The sequence below is a fragment of the Gobio gobio genome, assembly GCF_949357685.1.
Source record: "Gobio gobio genome assembly, chromosome: 10".
Taxonomy (NCBI): Eukaryota; Metazoa; Chordata; class Actinopteri; order Cypriniformes; family Gobionidae; genus Gobio; species Gobio gobio.
In genome coordinates, this window is record NC_137116.1 from 14,974,553 (window position 1) to 14,992,650 (window position 18,098).

The 18,098-nt window shown below is 39.9% G+C and overlaps 1 protein-coding gene across 1 annotated transcript; it reads right to left on the reverse strand.

The window, feature by feature from the left end:
• Positions 1-120: 120 nt before the first annotated feature.
• Positions 121-5,962, reverse strand: LOC307132099 (uncharacterized protein). Its single transcript, XM_079826246.1, has 13 exons — positions 5,678-5,962; positions 5,388-5,517; positions 4,999-5,076; positions 4,429-4,818; positions 3,867-3,965; positions 3,408-3,640; positions 3,110-3,288; positions 2,863-2,956; positions 2,629-2,738; positions 1,650-1,763; positions 1,259-1,321; positions 879-933; positions 121-615 (listed from the first exon to the last, which is right to left on the reverse strand). Exons 1-11 carry the CDS (start codon positions 5,774-5,776, stop codon positions 1,318-1,320), a joined length of 1,530 nt encoding a protein of 509 aa, XP_079682372.1. The 5' UTR covers positions 5,777-5,962; the 3' UTR covers positions 121-615; positions 879-933; positions 1,259-1,317.
• Positions 5,963-18,098: the final 12,136 nt, after the last annotated feature.

Here is an 18,098-nt window from a genome sequence, read left to right on the forward strand (position 1 = left end):
TAGCCTTAATCACTGTATTATATTCTTTAAAAGGAATAGGGAAGTCATGAACAGTCATAAAGCTTTCATTGGATAAGATAGTACCAGATTTATCAAATAAAGAAAGTATATAAACCGGTTCGTGGGCGGGGAGGTTGACGGAAGTGGGCGTGTCACGCACCACCACAATGCAAAAAACACCAATTTTATTTTAGCTTTCGGTACAAGAGATTCATCAGAACAGGTGTAACATTAAATAACACATTAAATATCTGTGTATACTACCAAGTAGACTTGTAAATAGGAGAAAAATGTCTGTACAACAGTGAGTTACAATCTTAGAAGATCACTGACCAATCCTAAGCACTACCCTCCCCCCAGTTACTTAAAATGAATAAAACATGATTATTATCAAAATAGTTGCATATTTATTTTCTGTAACATGATTAAACAATTTATCAACAAATAGTTTCAGATCTAGCAGTAGTTGGTGCATTGAGGGAAAGGGGCAGTGCTTAGGATCTCAATTATAATTGACCCTTACTTTGACATATCTGTGGGCTAACACTTGATGAAGGTTGTCCCTCTTTCTTCTGTTCCAACCCATGGCCTGTTGCGTTAGCATGTTCACTCTTCCTATTGAAAACAATAATGCACCCACAAGCCAAAAAGTAAGATTTCACATCAAAAATGCAATAAGGAGAAACCCAAAAGACATGCCTAAACCCTATCACTAAAAGGTTAGTTGAACTGGTAATTACCTTGAAGTAATACAATGATAGTTTTCGTAAGAACAGAACAGAGAAACTTAGTTTTTTAATTCCCTGTAAAAACACTGTTAAGTATTTATTATTATTAATTTAGGCTCCTACAGCATGTAGTGTAGGTGTAACACCAACCAGCCTTTGTCGTGTATTTTGTGACAAGTGCTGCCCTGGAGAGAAAGCTGTTCACCTATAAAGAAAATAATACAATTAAAATTTGGTCTCCATTACATAAAAATATTACCTACACACCATAGATCTTAAACTTGTGGTTTAACAGAAAACGTGTACTGTATTATCCTAGGAATTTGGGAGCCCTTACGCATGAATGCATTTTGAATGGCTGAAAACAACTGAACTGCCTATACTTTATATTAACTCATACATAAAGGATGTACTACTTTATCTCTCACACCAGGCATGTTACTTAGATGAAAAATAAGTACCTTTTGGTGTTATGGTTTCTATTGAGACTCTTTGTAGCCATAATTAAAATACTGAAAATAATACCATACCTGCTCCACTTCCTCTCCCACTGTGTTTCCTGCTCCATCCTGGCTCCTGCCACCCCATCTCACCTGCAACACAGAGTGAGAAGTGCTATGTAGCAGTACTTCAGAAGTTTTGAAATAACATCATCTAATCAAGCATAACATGCACAAATGTAAAAACAATCCTTTGCATTGAAGATTGCTTGAATGTTATATCTACATTCATGCATAAATTATCTCTAAAACATCTCATGACACAAGCTTTTTATTTGGCGAAAATAAAATCCCTGTCCTACAAATTTGAACAAGCCGCTGAAAAGCAGTTGGTGAAGGATAACACACAGCACGTTCTATTATCCGACCCATTATTTCCCTATAGCTACAGCAATACCAGACTTAAAGTTATTGCATGTACCTCGCATTTTGCTGTATGGGCTTTGGCATGATGACGCTCAGGAATGGCCTCATTTCTGTCAATGGCAGAAGCTCTGGTAAACCCTCTGCTACTTTGTTAAGGTAGGGCCAGTACCTAAAAAGCAGGAGCAGCATCACGTGAGTGTAACAAAGATCCATTTTTAATTGAAATCTAAAATAACTAGCATCACTTTAAAGCTGAGAAACAAGACATTTTAATCATGGAGTTGGATTTGCAATATGACAATGAGGATTACCTGCATGTAACATCCATGCAGAAGAAGGTAACATTTGCCTTCTTTGACATCTCTCTTTGAAGAAACATCGGGTAAGCAAATATTTCACCACGGTAATGGTTCAGTCCTCGTAAGAGAAACCCATGTCTGATAAATCAGAAGAAAATCTAGTGGTTAAGAATCAATTGACCCAGTAAGGCCTGGCTTAAGCACACATCTCTGTCAAGTGAGGCCTATAACAAAATATATGATAAATATAATACTTGGCTACTACAAAGGATAGATAAATACCACTCTGCAAGCAAGCAAACATGTAAAAGAATTGGATTGCCATTAAAACTCAAATATCAGACTCCAGAATCTCACACACACACACACACACACACACACATTGTGAAATGTGGGGACATTCCATAGGCGTAATGGTTTTTATACCGTACAAACCATATTTTCCCTACACTGTCCCTACCCCTAAACCTACCCATCACACACACACACACACACACACACTGCCCCTAAACCTACCCATCACAGGAAACTGCACAGTTCACTTTCTGTGAAAAAAAACTTGTTCCGTATGATTTATAAGCATTTTGAAAAGTGAGGACATGGGGAACGTCCTCATATTTCACCCTCTTTTTGTAATACCTGTGTCATACCCATGTCATTACACACATTTGTGTCCTGATATTTCACAAACACATGCCCACACACACACACACACACAAATACACACATACATACCTGCAAACTGCAACTTGAATGCCCTCCTCGTCTATCTGAGCACCAGACTTTTTGGACATCTCTCTGCCAGCGGTGAACTTGGCAGTACAGCAGACAGCACTGTCCTTTGCCTATAAAGTCCGTTTATAACACATTTTAAGATATAATGTATTAAGATTAACACAAAACTTCACAAAACACTACAATATCTGTATAAACAACTATTATTAAACAATACAAATAAAATGTTCATACACTTCTCATGTTGCCTCTGACAAGGTCAACAAAGGTAGCAACTTCCTCGTCCTTGGCCAGGAACAAGCCCTCATATATGGGCGGCTCCTCAGTCCTGTCCATGATAAGATAACATGCGTCAGTAATAAAAAGTACTACATTTACTATTTGTTAAAATGTAAGTTATGTTCACTCAAAGACAACCCGAAGGGCTACTATTTGTGTTAGACAAATACAAAATAAATTTCTGAAAAATACCTATACCTACCCTTTTGACTTGCTGAAGCGGTAATGTTTTCGGTTTCCATCAGAGCAGACAGCCAACATGTCTGGAGAACATGCTGGACACTCAAAATGATGGACCTGGCACATATCCTCTTCTTTGTATTGACAGAAGGTAAACTCAAAAAAGCTTCGCTGAAATGTATCGGCACAGATACTACCTGTCTGCATATTAAGAAATGATTGGTTAGGATTTTTTGAAGCAATGCCCACAATTAAATATTAGGTATACAGTAATATAATTTTGTTTGTTATATGTTTCAGTGATATTCAGGCAGATTTACCCTTCCAGCTTGAACAGATCTGTGCTCCAACATTTTCAGGAAGGCCTGCCTGGACATGGCTGGTGCAGTCACCTTCATATGTTCAAACGAGGTGAAGACATCAAACTTGTATAGGGTCTGGCAGCTGGTGCTAGCTGGCCAGTACCGATAAACCAGCAGGTCCTTCTCCTCGGGAGTCCATTCTGCAGAGCATGATGGACAGGATTTCCGAGGCAGGCAGACATCGTATCGTCCTGTGAACAAGTGAATATACTGTTCTGTAGTCAAGACTAAAACAATTTCAGTAATCAAATTGCAACAGATTGCCTTCTATACAGAGATACAAATATATGATATATTAGCTATTTGACATGGCATTTGGGCATTGCCTGAAAATGACATGGTGATAAAAAGCTTGGTGTTGTACACAGTGGTAAAGTTCTAGTACAATAAACAAAAAAGAGGGCTTTCAGAACATACCATTGATGGTGGCCACAGAAATATGCTTCCCTGGAGTGATTGTGAGGTCATGAGTGCATTCACAAATTGACCTTGGTGCAGGAACAGGCAGTTGACATACTGCAAAACAGAAAGAAGTTATGAAGGGTGTATTTACAGCTTCTCCTCAGTCCCTTAGATGCATTTCCCAAAACGCTAACCTCATTTTCAAAATAGTGCTTTAAAATCCAACAATTAATCCAAACTGGCCACACCACTATTCCAAATGTAATTGTCACTATGTTGAAACAAAATGTAAATGCTTAAGCACATTTTGAAAAATATTATTTTTGACTTAGCTGGTCAAAGATATGCTGGTCAGAACTGTCAAAACCAATCATACTTTTGTTATTCAGCTATTAAATTGCACACTTGCACTTCAGAGATTTGAGAATAAGCTTAAAATGAGATCAGCATTTAAGAAAAAATGTCTAAGCCATTTAGAAACACTGTTAAATATAAACATGTACACTATCTACATAAACATTTGGGGAATTACACTATAAGTATGAGACAATTTGAAATAATGCTAATTGTAACATACTTTGTTCACAAAACTGAGGCTGGCCCTTTTCATTGACCACCACAGCAGTTGTAGGCGGAACGGGCTCAAGAAACCCATGGACCACAGCCTCTCTGTCATGGAAGACATTTCTCTTGTGGGCCTTCATGTCACAGGTAGCCCAGAGGAACTCCATGTCCAGTGGTACACAGTCCAGGCACCTAATCACCGCTTCTACAGCACAGCATCTGTGACACTTTTGGATGAATACTCTCTCAGCTGAGAGCTTTGCATCAAAAAGCATAGGCCTAGCAGTTTTCATTCTCACATCTGTGAGAAGCTGCCTTCGTTCCCAAGCAGAAACCATTCTGTCTGTTCCCTCCGGAACCTGGACTGCAGTTATGGTGTCCCTTAACTCTTGGAGTCTTGTTTCTAAAAAACAAAAATATACATTCACTTGTCCTTAAAATGTCTATACTCATGATTATGATCAGAAGTATATATCACAAGTATATATCAGTTATACTGTGAGTCTGTAGTGGAACTGACAAAACATAATTCTTGATTATGATTAAATAAATGGTGGAAATTGGAAAAACTGTAGTTTCTCACCAAGACTTGCCAACTCTTGATCTTCTATCTGAAGGCCTTCCTCATGCACAGGATACCTTCTTCTGGATTGAGAAGCAGCTGCAGAGACAGTCATTTTGCTTAACCCTTTGATCAATAACATGAAACCAATTCATTTCAAAATGAAAATATTCCATAAGGACTGGAGGGAGGGAAACTAAGCAAAAATTATTAAAACACAACACAAGTAAGGATTATCAGTCGCATGCTCTTAAACTATCTTATATATTAGTGAGAAGATTTTTCACAAACATTGCAACACCATTTTGTCAAAGTGGTATCATTTTATAATATGTGTAACCACCAAAACACTATTTAATTCATTATTTTTATTCTTAGATACAGTAATCATGTTTTAGTAAAGAACAAACCTGATCCAGGGCAGTGTGTTTCCCGACGTTTCTCACGCCTGGCTGTGACCAGTGGATTAGTGAGGGATCTCTTCCTGCTTTTCCTCGTTTTTTTTTTAGGAAAGGCAGGTCTTTCCATGGCCATGGCAGCCTATATATTTGCAGAGCACTTATATCAGCAGCACTTATAATTGAACATTATTCAGTAGTTGCATAAAAGGGTCTTACTAACCCTTTACATCACATCCAGAAACAGGAATAGCAATTAGTATTTTCAGACTTAGGTATTTGCTTATCATGACAAGCCTTACCCTAGCATCATGGAGATAAGCATCACTAATTAATGCTGCCATGTGGATCCTGGCATCATTGGGATCATCAAAGACTCTCACGTCAGAATTGAGGGACATCACATACAAATATATACAATACAGACACAATATAAAAACAATACACAAAATGAAGAAAGAGACAATAAGAGAAAGAGAGTGATTGAAAGAGACAAGTGAGAAAGAGAGACTGGCTCTTAAAAGTGCCGTTGTTTTTATTTGTGTGTGTATATGTGTGTGTTGGTGTCAAAGTGTTGCAATAAAGCTGTAAAACAGGAAAAAGCAAAAAGATTATTAGAATAGCCTTTGTAGTAAATTAGAATTTCTTAATTGTTAGGACAGAGTAATTGTAATTATTAATTAAATATTTATCAATCACAACCTCACAACCACTACTTACAATACAAATCAATCCTTACTGTACAAATATCAGATTTGTACCACATTCACTTGACCCAAGCAAGTACCTACACAAGTCTATTTTTATTTAGGCCAACAAATAATGGAAACAGTGATCTTCTTCTGTCCTGTTGCATAAAATGCTTCTCATAATATCCACTGCCATCTCTTGTAAATGTCACAAATAACTAACGTAACAATTACCCTATTATCTCATGATGATTTCAGTGTCTTCTAAAATGGCAAAAGTATGGCACCATAGTGTTACAGGATTAATTATGCATTAATTATATCAGGTATGAACGGTCATTGACATTGAGTCGCACTGAGCAGTCAAATCCTCTGGAAAGAATCCAGGTCCACTTTTTTATTCCAGTCCATCCCTAATGGCGGTAATTCTCAACATTTACTTTGCACTTTGAATAAAACTTTACCCACTGCAACAACACGTTGTTAATTGTTGTCTTCACAACACATGGACAAATACGAGAGTTTAAACTGATTTTTATAGCTGGCAGTGCCACAATCCAACTGAGCCGGGGACAGCTGTCATTTGGGCGGGTAGCCGTGTAAATGATAACGCAACACTAACAAATTCAACCTAATCTCCAGAAATTATTAAATCCAGCTACAACTAAAGAAATATCAGCAAAGGTTTTGCGTGCTTTTTAACAAACAAACACCCCTTGGGTTGAGATACTTACTGTAGTCATCATGTGGCGGGAGAAATGAGTTGTAAAAGCGCTGTGATGTGATGATTATGGGTAAGAACCGTGCGTAACGTGACGTATCCTGCCGTGGTAGGAGCACGAAAGAAGCCATATCTAACTTTCACATGGGCTTGATGAGAGACAGAAAGCATAAAAACTAAAAGAACATACAGTGGCATCTGTTAAGCCTTCCTTAATTTACAGTAAAAAATAAATAAATAATAATCATAATATATATATATATATATATATAACTGCCTTTCACTCTGTGTTGAGTTGACTGGACCAATCACTTGTTGTGTGTATTTTGAACGCCATCTGGTGGTGAACGACGTGGTTTCTGTGAGCCTATCATAATAACAGGACCAGGTGACCCCCACAGGTAGTTTTGTATCCCTCCAAATAAAATAGTTTTCCTCAACAACCTTTCCCATTTCATTTTCAACCAGGTTTTCTATCAATAATAAGCAGTTAAGACTTGATAATACTATAAAACACGAATAATTCTGGAAAATAGGAACTAATAAAGATGATGAATCTATTGGCCAGCGGAGGGATACAGATGAAATCAGGTTAACGAGCAGGCTGGAGTTGTGTCATTTGACGCAGCTCGAAGGAAGGGTAAGAGTTGGTCGACGATTTCTAAGATTTAATTGACTTTATACATATATAATTAGACACTTCATTGTTCCAGACAGTTTTTTAATTGTTTTTTATCATATAAACAATGGAAATACCGTTTAAGTGTCTTAAACCAAGTTTCGTTTGTCTTGTCAGCAATTAAGTCGTTAACTACATCAGTTGCACTAAGTTAAATAACGTTACACGATGACAGAGCACTTCCATCAAGTATTTAAGATTATATATATATATATTTATGTATTTTGAATCATTCAAGTTGACTTTTTTTCCGGCAAATAAAACGTTTGAAGTAATTAACGTTACCAGGCCCTGGCGCACCAAACACGTCCAATTAACAAACTAAAATATTTAATCATGTAATAAAGTAATATGGTTTAGTATTTCTTTAAAATCCAATAAAGTAACAGTGTATGATATTTACGTTAAACTATTATGCCGTGGTAAAGCATTTTATAGGCTATAATGTGCGAATTTAACGTAACGTTAATAATTTTGACAATAAAAGTGCACTTTTTAATACACCGGGAAATTTGTTCAGTTAATAAACACCTAATTTCATTGTATTCATTCACCATTTTTTAGTTTAAACCTAATGTTTGAACGTTTAAACCTACGACACAATTTGATTGCCACGTGGCCGATGTACGGCATACACGTGAAGAACATGGATTACTCACATTTTTACATTCATATCGCAAGATTCCCCAATGCATCTCAGAAATGCGTTTCATATAAATTAGCATTTAATGCTGCCTTCCTGTGCTACTACTTCCCACTTATGAAGTCGTGATTACGTGTCTAATTTTTTATCTAGGAAACTAGTTAGTACTTGCGATAATTTCGATAGCACGTGAAGCCAGAATCACTTCGATGATGAAATTGCAAGTGTCCACCTTTTAGATTATCAGAGGCATTTCCAGTTACACTTGAAAATATTGAAACTAATAATTTCAAATCATACTGTTGCGCTATAATTTATCCTTATCAGACAGTTTGAATTCAATGAATGAGCTGTAACATTTTCTTCATCATTTATTTGCAGAAGTCAGAAGAATAACATAACGCTTGGCGGTAAAGAATATCTCTGGAAAGAGCTCTTTTCAGTCCCCCTCCCCCTTTTTTATTCCAATGTAACTATAAAAAGGACAACATTTACCGTACATTTGTGGTGTGCTCTCCCGATTTAATCAACTATCCCATTAATTCACTGAAATGGACTAAGAATCTATAATTTTTCTCCCCATCTCCTCTCTTTCCAGATTTGTTTCCCCACAGATGCTTTAAAAACGTGGCTTAATGTACTTAGTAATGTCAAGTGATATTAAAAGATCAAACTCAGTAAACGCCAAATTAATGAAGCATACTATGTACAGAAAAGCAGATGGGTCCAGAATATGAAAGGAACATGTTAAATTACACGTTGAGTGTTTTCTTTATAACGGTTTTCTATGGGAGGAAAACACTTTAAAGGGTTAGTTCACCCAAAAATGAAAATTCTGTCATTAATTACTCACCCTCACGTCGTTCGACACCCGTAAGACCTCCGTTCATATTCGGAACACAAATGAAGATATTTTTTTTGAAAGCTGATGCTGAGAAAGGCTTCAGATAGGCCTCCATTGGCATTCAGTACACTTATACTCCCAAGACGGATAAAAGGCACTCAAAACATCGTTACAAAGTCCATCTCACCACAGTGGCTCTACAATAATCTTACGATGCGACGACAATAGTTTTTGTGCGCAAAAAAAATCAAAATAACACCTTTTTCCAACTTGTTACTGCCTTCCGTGTGTGCCTCCACGACGCATGCGCGAGAATATGACGCAGATCCGGCGTTCGGACACATGACCCAGAAGCGATTTGTTTACAAGCAGAGGAAGACGCGCGTGTCTCAGCTGTTGGATTCTACACTGATCGTGCTTTAGGTCTCGGCGTAGTGCTCAAAATGGGGTTAGAGTGTGCATTTCATGGATTTCCGAACCCCGGCGCTACGTCATATTCTCGCGCATGCGTCGTGGAGGCACACGCGGAACGCAATAACAAGCTGAATGAAATAGTGTAACTGTGCAGTGGCGCGGTGGTTGGGGGTGGCGGCTACACACGCACGCATGCCTATATTTTTTTATATAGCCATTATATATATATAAATTAATATATATATATATTCGTTAAATATATTATTCGTTTATATTTTTTATTTTCAAATTGTAATTGAGATTGAGGTGTATATATACATCAAATAAATAGCCTACATTTTGAAAATAAAAAATATAAGGCTCAAACATGCGTGTTTATTTTAGTAGGCCTACTTCCGTCAGTGAAACAAAGTACTACAGCCTGTAAAACATTTAAATAAATATCTGTAAATAATCGAAATATAAATATTAGTTAAAGAAACATTTTTTTTATATATTTCCCCACAGACGTGCGTCTTATGCCTTATCCCTTGCGCTGAAAGGGATGACACGAGCAGGAAAGAAGCATCGTTTTCTAATATCTTCATGTTTTCTCCTGATGTTCCAAAACTGATTGGCTACTTGTAGTAAAATATGAAGAACGAAATTATCTTCCGCAGGCCAAGAACGTAGGCTTTTTTGATTATGCGCTGTGAGAGAAAGCGAAACTAAAAATCTCCGACGTGAATGAAATACGCTATACTAGGGCTGGGCGATTTTGCCAAAAAAAAAAATCTTCGATTTTTTAAGGAAAAATTAGAGTTTCGATTCGATTTTCAATTTTTTTTCCAATGCACTTAAAAAATGACTGCAGACATCAGATATAGTGTCAAAAGTGCAACTTTATTGCTATGATTGTCTGTCAATCAACAATTTCAAGCATTAACCCAGGTTTAAGCAAAAGTGCGACATCTTCACAGTAGCTTAAATTTTCTGTTCAAGAAATCAGATAATTACAAATTTTGTAACATATAACATTACAATAATAAAAAAAAACTTCTCAGTGCGAATATAAAAAATTAAACGCGTGCTTGTTAGATCTCTGAAACATTGTGCATGCTCATTCTAAACATTTTTTGCTAGAAAGATGAGCCTGTCTACAACCTCTGGCTTAAGGCAGGCCCGGTTGCAGGTAACTATTCCCCCACCCACACTAAATACCCTCTCTGAGGGGGCACTAGTGGCTGGAATAGAAAGATATTTTTTAGCCAGTAAGCTTTTCCCGAGTTGTATTGTACAGGTGAGGCAGCGCTACAGTGGCGAAATAATTGCGACTGGGGACAACGTATCTCGCATCTAATACTTTCAGCATCTGATTAAAGCCTTGCTTTTCGACAGAATAAATTGGCAGCATGTCTGTGGCAATATAAAACGTGATCGCCTCTGTAATCGCTTTCCATCGCGCTCCGTTCCTATCATAAGGCACACAGTTTGTAAAGCTCTCAGGAAGTGTAGTTTGCTTTTTAGCAGGTGTGCTAGAGGAGCCGTTTTCGCTACGGAGCCAGCTGCACTTCTCCCATTCTTCGCGATGTTTATTCCTCAGGTGCTGGAACAGATTTGTTGTACTGCTGCTTCCAGTAGCAACAGCCTTGAAACATATTTTGCAGCAAGGCTTCGTCTGTGTTTTGTCTGCTGCATCAAAACCAAACCAGTTCCAAATTACGGAATTACCTGTGCCTTTCTTTGGAACTAGTTCTCTGCCACACGATGCCATGTTGTTTTGACTGTTGTTTTGTTGTTTTGACTGTTACGCGGGGCGGGGGCTGGGCGGCTGGCTCATATCGCTATGGTAACGTACAAGGACGAAACGCGGAAAAGTCCGAAAAAACTATTGTGGTAAAAAACTCGAGTTTGCAAAAAAAAAAATCGTTTTAAACTACAAAATTTTTTGCCCAGCCCTACGCTATACACAAAAACCTGACCAAGTCTAATAGCAGCACAAACTGTGTTAAATAAAGTAAAGTTTGGAGTAAAATGTATCTGTCCTACTCCGTTTTCTACTTTACCACAGTAAATGATGCAAATAGCCTACTCCTAAATAAATCAAACAAGGAAGAAACGTAATCCCCTGTGAGAGACGTAAATGAGGATTTAGGAAAATAAATAAGAGATTCCATGTCCAGTAGAATAAAATTGAGTAAACCTACTGTTAAATTCGTGGAAAATCGTGTGACCAGATCGCAAAACGCAAGCAAACTGAAATTTGGCTCACCACACCTTCCTCTCTCGTTCGGCATGAATCCTTATGTTTCCATGGCTGTGATGTAACATTTAATTGCGAACCTATTATTTATTTAGTAAATAAAGCTTTGTGCTTCACTCGTGTCATACTATTCACGTAAAACAGCTTCACATACAAAAAGAAAAAAAAGTGTTTTGGCCGCCCACCGCCGGTGCTCCTGCTTAGTTGACGTGCGACTTTACATTCTCCTATGTGCTGATTTACCAGCCCAAGCGCCAATGGCCCCGTTTGACGTTAGCTAAATATTTTATAATATATGTTTATTAGAGCCCTGACCGATAAAGGATTTTTAAGGCCGATACCGATACAAATATTTGGTCACTTAAAAATCCGATATTCCGATATATCAGCCGATATATATTAAAAATAAATAAATAAAATAACAGAAACGCGTAAAAAACACTTAAACAGATTTCCCTTATACATTAGTTATTTGTAGTTATTCATGATCCCTCAGCCTCTCTAAAATAACATGATAATGCAGTTTAAAAATAAACTTGTTTGTTTTATTGTCACAACAGAACAGAGGAACATAAAAATATATTAAAGTTCTGATAAATAAAATGTATAAAAATACAAACTTAAGATATGAAACTTAGTCTTTTGGACGAAAAAACAAAAACAAAAAATCTAAGTTACCAGTATTAATAGATGTTATACAAGCGTATGGGACGCTTAGTGGGTTCAGTTGTAGTGCAACATAGATGGATGTGTGTATTTCCGGTAAGAGAAACACGAGAGAGGATCCCAGTTTAACTTGTTTAATCAAAAGAGTTTTGTATATGTTACTTCACACAAGTGTGGTCTATAATGAACAGAAGAAACACAAGGAAAACAATGGTAAGTATAGCAGTAAATGACACAAACATTCAGTTATTAAAATAATATAGAAATGAACATACATTGGTTAGCTGCGTGCTGATTATGTTAATAAATACTTATGTAAACAATGACACGCATAGAGCACGAGCGCTGCGTCTGCTCAATATTACAAGCAAACTTATAAAACGTCATCAAACTTGACATTTTACACAATCTTAAATGACCTGGGTGATCTGTAACTTGTAAATGAATATAATATTTATATTCCAACAGAAATACAATTATTTTCGAGCTCAAAATCCGATATGTAAACCGTTTCTTTTCAATTTGTGACGCAGTTAAATTGCGTTCATGTTGCAAGCAAATCTCGACATCCAGAACAGTAATGGAAGTTACAAAGGCCAATTATATATGAAAACTCACCCGTAATCATTTACGCACTGTAAAAACATATACAAAGTTGGTTAAACAGTCCAGCCAGCCTGATTTGTAGCAAAACTGCCGATTCTGCATGACCGCATCTGACTGCGCGGTGAATATTACGTACCACTCAAGGGGGCGGAGTTCGGGCTTTCTCACACAGCCGCCCCCAAATGTGTTTAAGGACATTTGAACCAGTGAGAAACTCTAACTAATTAGTAGGCTCAATAGCATCATCATCAGCAAGTTTAGGGAGTGGGACTAAACGGGATACAGGTCTCACGTATTTACGATTGTGTACCTGAACTTCAACTGTTCTGATGCGTCCATCAAGTCCAGGGAAGATATTAGTCACTTTCCCTACTGGCCAGCATGCTCGTGGAAGTTGTGTATCCACTATCAATACAACCTGATCTAGACCAATTTCTCCTCCATCTTTACGCCACTTCTGTCTTTCTTGCAGGTTAGGGAGATAGTAATGGATGAAGCTAGACCAGAAATGGTCAGCAAGCACTTGGCTATGTTTCCATCTTCTAGTTCCCAAAAGATTAGTTGAATCATAGAGCACTTGCGGGAGTGAAGAATCGTGGCGGCCCATCAGGAGGATGCTAGGTGTAACTGGGTCCGGATCCGACACGTCTGAGGACACGTAGCCTAACGGCTTGGCATTTAGGATGCCTTCTACCTCAATGAGCACGGTACGAAGTACAGTTTCCGTCACTGTTTGATCCTTCAGTACTACCTTTAGGGCTTGCTTTACTGACTTAACTTCCCGTTCCCAAGCCCCCCCAAAATGAGGGGCACCAGGTGGAATAAATCTGAAGGAAATCTGTTGTTCTGCAAGTTGTTCCTTTAGTTGAGGGGTCATGGCATCATAAGCTGCTTGAATTTCTTTGTCTCCACCAACAAAGTTAGTGCCATTATCTGACAGGAGCTCAAATGGTTTCCCTCTTCGAGCTATGAATCTGCGGAGAGACATTAGGAATGCATCGGTATCAAGGCTCTCCAAGAGATCAAGATGGACACAACGGGTGGTCAAGCATTTGAAAACTATTCCCCATCTTTTCTCTGTTCGTCGGCCGATCTTCACTACGAATGGACCAAAACAATCCATTCCCGTGGAATAGAAAGGTGGTTTATACAGACGTAGACGTGCTGGTGGGAGGTCGGCCATTTTGGGTATATTAGGCTTGGCACGCCATTTCTGGCAGTCCATGCACATATGTTGATGCTTCTTGATAGCTTCCCTTCCTCGCAGAATCCAATATCGTCTTCTTAATTCGGCTAAGACTCTCTCAGGCCCAGGATGTAAAAGGGAGGCATCATAGTCCTTGATCAAAAGCTTGGTTAGGTTATGTTGTGGATCAAGCACAATGGGATGTATTGCATCCAATTCCATATGCTTTGCATGTCTTAGTCTCCCTCCAACTCTGATAAGTCCGCTGGCTTTATCATACTCAGGTGATAAGGATGCTAATCTGCTGTGGGAAGGTGGTGGTCGATCAGATGCGAGAGCCTTAAACTCCTCAGGAAAAGAATCTTTCTGAGCCTGTTGTAGGAGGAGCTTCTCCGCTGAGATGTAACTCTCTGAATCATCTGTTGACTGGTTGGAAGAGGTAGCCGCCCCATGAAGGGATGTCACTGCAGCAGCTAGTAGTTCAGTCCAGGTACTGAATTGGTTGACGTCAGGAAGGGGAATGTCTGAACTAGTGCATACATGCAAGCAAATTGCTGACTTTTTCAACTCTGCCTCTGGTTCAGGTTCAGCTGCTGGCAAAGTTGGCCAACATGACTCTGGCTGATGTAGGAAATGTGGTCCATTAATCCAGCGGCAAGGTGGGACTAAATCCTTCAACGACTGGCCTCTTGTTATGACATCAGCAGGGTTGTTCGCTGAATCAACATACCTCCAAGAACCAGTATCAGTGAGTGCCTGAATTTCGGCCACTCGTGTTCCGACAAAGACTTTGTATCTACATGATTCAGATTTAATCCATTGGAGGACGGTAGATGAGTCTGACCAGAGAATGACTTGATTAATATCCACAGTTAGTTCTGTCTGAAGAACATTAGCCAGTTGCGCTCCGGTAAGTGCCGCACTCAGTTCCAGCCGGGGAATCGTTATTTGTTTCCTAGGCGCCACTCGTGAACGTGCTAACACAAATGAGACGTGTACATGCCCTTCATTGGTTTCTGTGCGCATGTAGGCCACTGAGCCATAAGCCCTCTCAGATGCGTCACAGAATATATGTAAATCCCGATTGAGGATTTCCATATGTCTATCAAGTGGAGTGTAACACCTTGGAATTGTGATCTGATTCAAACTTTGGAGCTCTTGTTGCCAGTCTTGCCATCTGGTTAGCAGGCTGTCAACAGTGATCGGGTCATCCCATCCAAGATTGTTCTTCCACAAATCCTGGACCAGCACTTTAGCTCGAGTAGTAAATGGGATTAGATAACCCAGGGGATCATATTGCGATGCCAAAACCCTGTAGACATTCCGTAGAGTGGGTTCAAGGCATCCGGATTGGCTTGGTTTGTAATTGAACGAGTCTCTGAGGCAATTCCACACTAGCCCAAGTGTACCTTCTAGGAGGTCAGTACTCTTCTGTGATAACCAGAGTTCACTGTTCTGTGACCTAGCTTCAGAGGGAAGATGTTGAATAACCTCGGGTCTGTTGCTGGCCCATTGACGGAGATCGAAACCACCAGTGAGCAGGATTTGCCGTAGTTCGTCTACTAATGCTCTAGCTTCAGCAACAGTTTGAAGGCTATGGAGACAGTTGTCAACATAGAATGAATCTTTGACCGTTCTCACCAGACCTGGGTCCACTTGCGGGTGATTCTGAGCAATTTCCTGGAGGGCATATATGGCACAGCAAGGGCTGCACGTTGTGCCGAATGGTAAGACTTGCCATTCGTAGATCTTAGGCTGTTCTGTCCTCTGCATGTCTCTCCACAAAAAACGCACTATAGGCTTGTCATTTGGCAGGAGGCGAACCTGGTGGAACATGCCTTTTACATCTCCGCTGATGGCTACAGGAGATTCACGGAACCTTAGCAAGACACCAAGTAGAGACGGACCAAGAACGGGCCCAGGCAGGAGGATGTCATTTAACGCTTGGCCTTGGTATGAATAAGAACAGTTGAAAACAATTCTGTCCTTGTTGTTATGCGTCACCATATGGTGAGGGATGTACCACGACTCCGGGGATTGCTCAGCGTCTTGTGTTGATATCTCTGCCACATAGCCAGCTTCTTGGAGTTTCCTCATTTCAGAACAGTAAGACTCAGCTCGCCTAGGATCTTTAGCAAGTCTACGCTCAGTACTTCGGAGGTTCGCTATTACTGCTTCTTTTGGGGCTTTCAAAAGTTCAACAGTGGGCCTTCTGAGCAAGGGAGTGGCGTATCGCATAACTCCACTGACTTCTACCCTTGTGGTATGGGTCTGGAGAAGAGTGAGGGCATACTGGTCTTGTTTGGAACGAGTGGCTGTCTTCTCGTTTAAGTAGGGCAGAGTATCGATTTGCCAGAGGCGTTCCACATTCTTGAACAACTCAGTATTCTGTATGGTTGTGGTTATGTGAAAACACTGTGGGGTGGAAAGGGTAATTTGACTGAGCCCAATGGGACCTTAGAGGGTCCAACCAAGTCTGGTACAGACAGCAATCGGTCCATTGGCAGGTCCCATGCACACTGGCTGAACAGGAGTAAGCAGGTGAGGCATGTCAGACCCTATGAGCAGTAGGGGTTGAGCTCCGTCAATCAAGGGCAATGGCAATGACCTAATATGCTCATACTTGTGTTGAAGAGCGGACACAGGGTAAGAATGTTCGGAAAGTCTCAGGTTATCAGCAGTGAAAGCATGATGAATCAGGTATTTCCTGTATGGTTTGTGCAGAGGTGACACATGAAGGGAAACAGTAGATCCGTGCAAATTAACTACATCCTGATGGACCGTACGTAGAGTGAGTGTTTCAGGTTCAGAAGGGAGATTCAACTGGTCTACAGCCTGTTGCAGAACAATACTACGCTCTGAACCATCATCCAGCACTGCATAGGTTTCCATGACGTTGTCTCGATTGTGCAGTAATACCTTGACTAGCTTCAGCATTACCTTTTGAGATCGGTTGGGCCGGTCTAAATAGACCTGAGAGGTAGGAACGTTGACCATCAGAACACTCTTTTGGATCTGCAAGGCTGCATCATGCAAGATAGTCAGATGTAACTCTCTACAGTTTGAACAGGTTCTTTTCAGAGTACAATGGTCTGGAGTATGAGTTCGCCCACATTTCCAACAGCGCTTCTCTTTAGATATCCACTGTACTGTTTGCTCTGTGGTCAGTATCTTGAATTTGGGACACGCATTAAGAAAGTGGTCCTTGGTGTTACAGTATGGGCAAAAGGGTTGAATCTTGGAGGGGGTCTTAGATTTAGTCTGTCCCTGCCCGACTGCACTATCCTCAGCTGAATACAAGATAGATGTGGACCTCTCCTTTGGGCGGTAAGGTACTGACCTTTGCTGATCTTTCTTGGTGGATCTAGCAGTATCAGTCTGATACAGTGTAGCTGCTTTATTGGAGATGCGCTTTGCCTGCGATTTCATCTGCAGCCATGCAGACAGATCAGGTAATGTATAAGTGCGGTCTGTGCCAGTTTGCAAAATACCTCGGCTGAAACAGTACTCGACGAACCCATCTCGATATGATGGTGGCATCTTGCTCAACAATCGATCAACATGAGAACCACAGCGCAGCTCGTATCCGTTTGGGCCCTCCAAAGTTCTGAGCATCCCTACTAGTGTTTGGATAGATAGGGAAAAAGAGTCAAAAGCTTCTGCATCACCAAACTTGACTGCTGGTGCATTCAGTATGACACCTAATTCGGACTGGACCAATTGACGTGGTTGGCCATATTTATCCTGCAGCGCTTGTAATGCTGTGGTGTATGGCCTGGGGTCATGCATGTAGGCTTTGGCCAGCTGGAGAGCGCTGGGGAGTTTTAAGTGACTTAAAAGGACCTGATATTTGTAATGTTCACTCAAATGAGGCTGGTTATTCATTACATTGTCTAAGGCCATTTTCAGTAGTGCAAAGTCACTTTCTCGACCAGTGTCGAAGTATGGGATAGCTGGCTTTGGGATTCCATAAGCTGAGGCAGCTAACATTTCCAGACCAGGTGGTTGAGCTGGGGAGGGGTACAATACTGCC

Bases quoted from the DNA above. Each gene is read 5' to 3' on its own strand.
- LOC307132099 (XM_079826246.1), bottom strand. From the start codon at position 5,776: ATGTCCCTCAATTCTGACGTGAGAGTCTTTGATGATCCCAATGATGCC. The intron at 4,819-4,998 runs GTGAGAAACTAC...TTTGTTTTTTAG, and splicing joins TCAAGAGTTGGCAAGTCTTG to AAACAAGACTCCAAGAGTTA. The intron at 3,966-4,428 runs GTATGTTACAAT...TCTGTTTTGCAG, and splicing joins GCCTCAGTTTTGTGAACAAA to TATGTCAACTGCCTGTTCCT.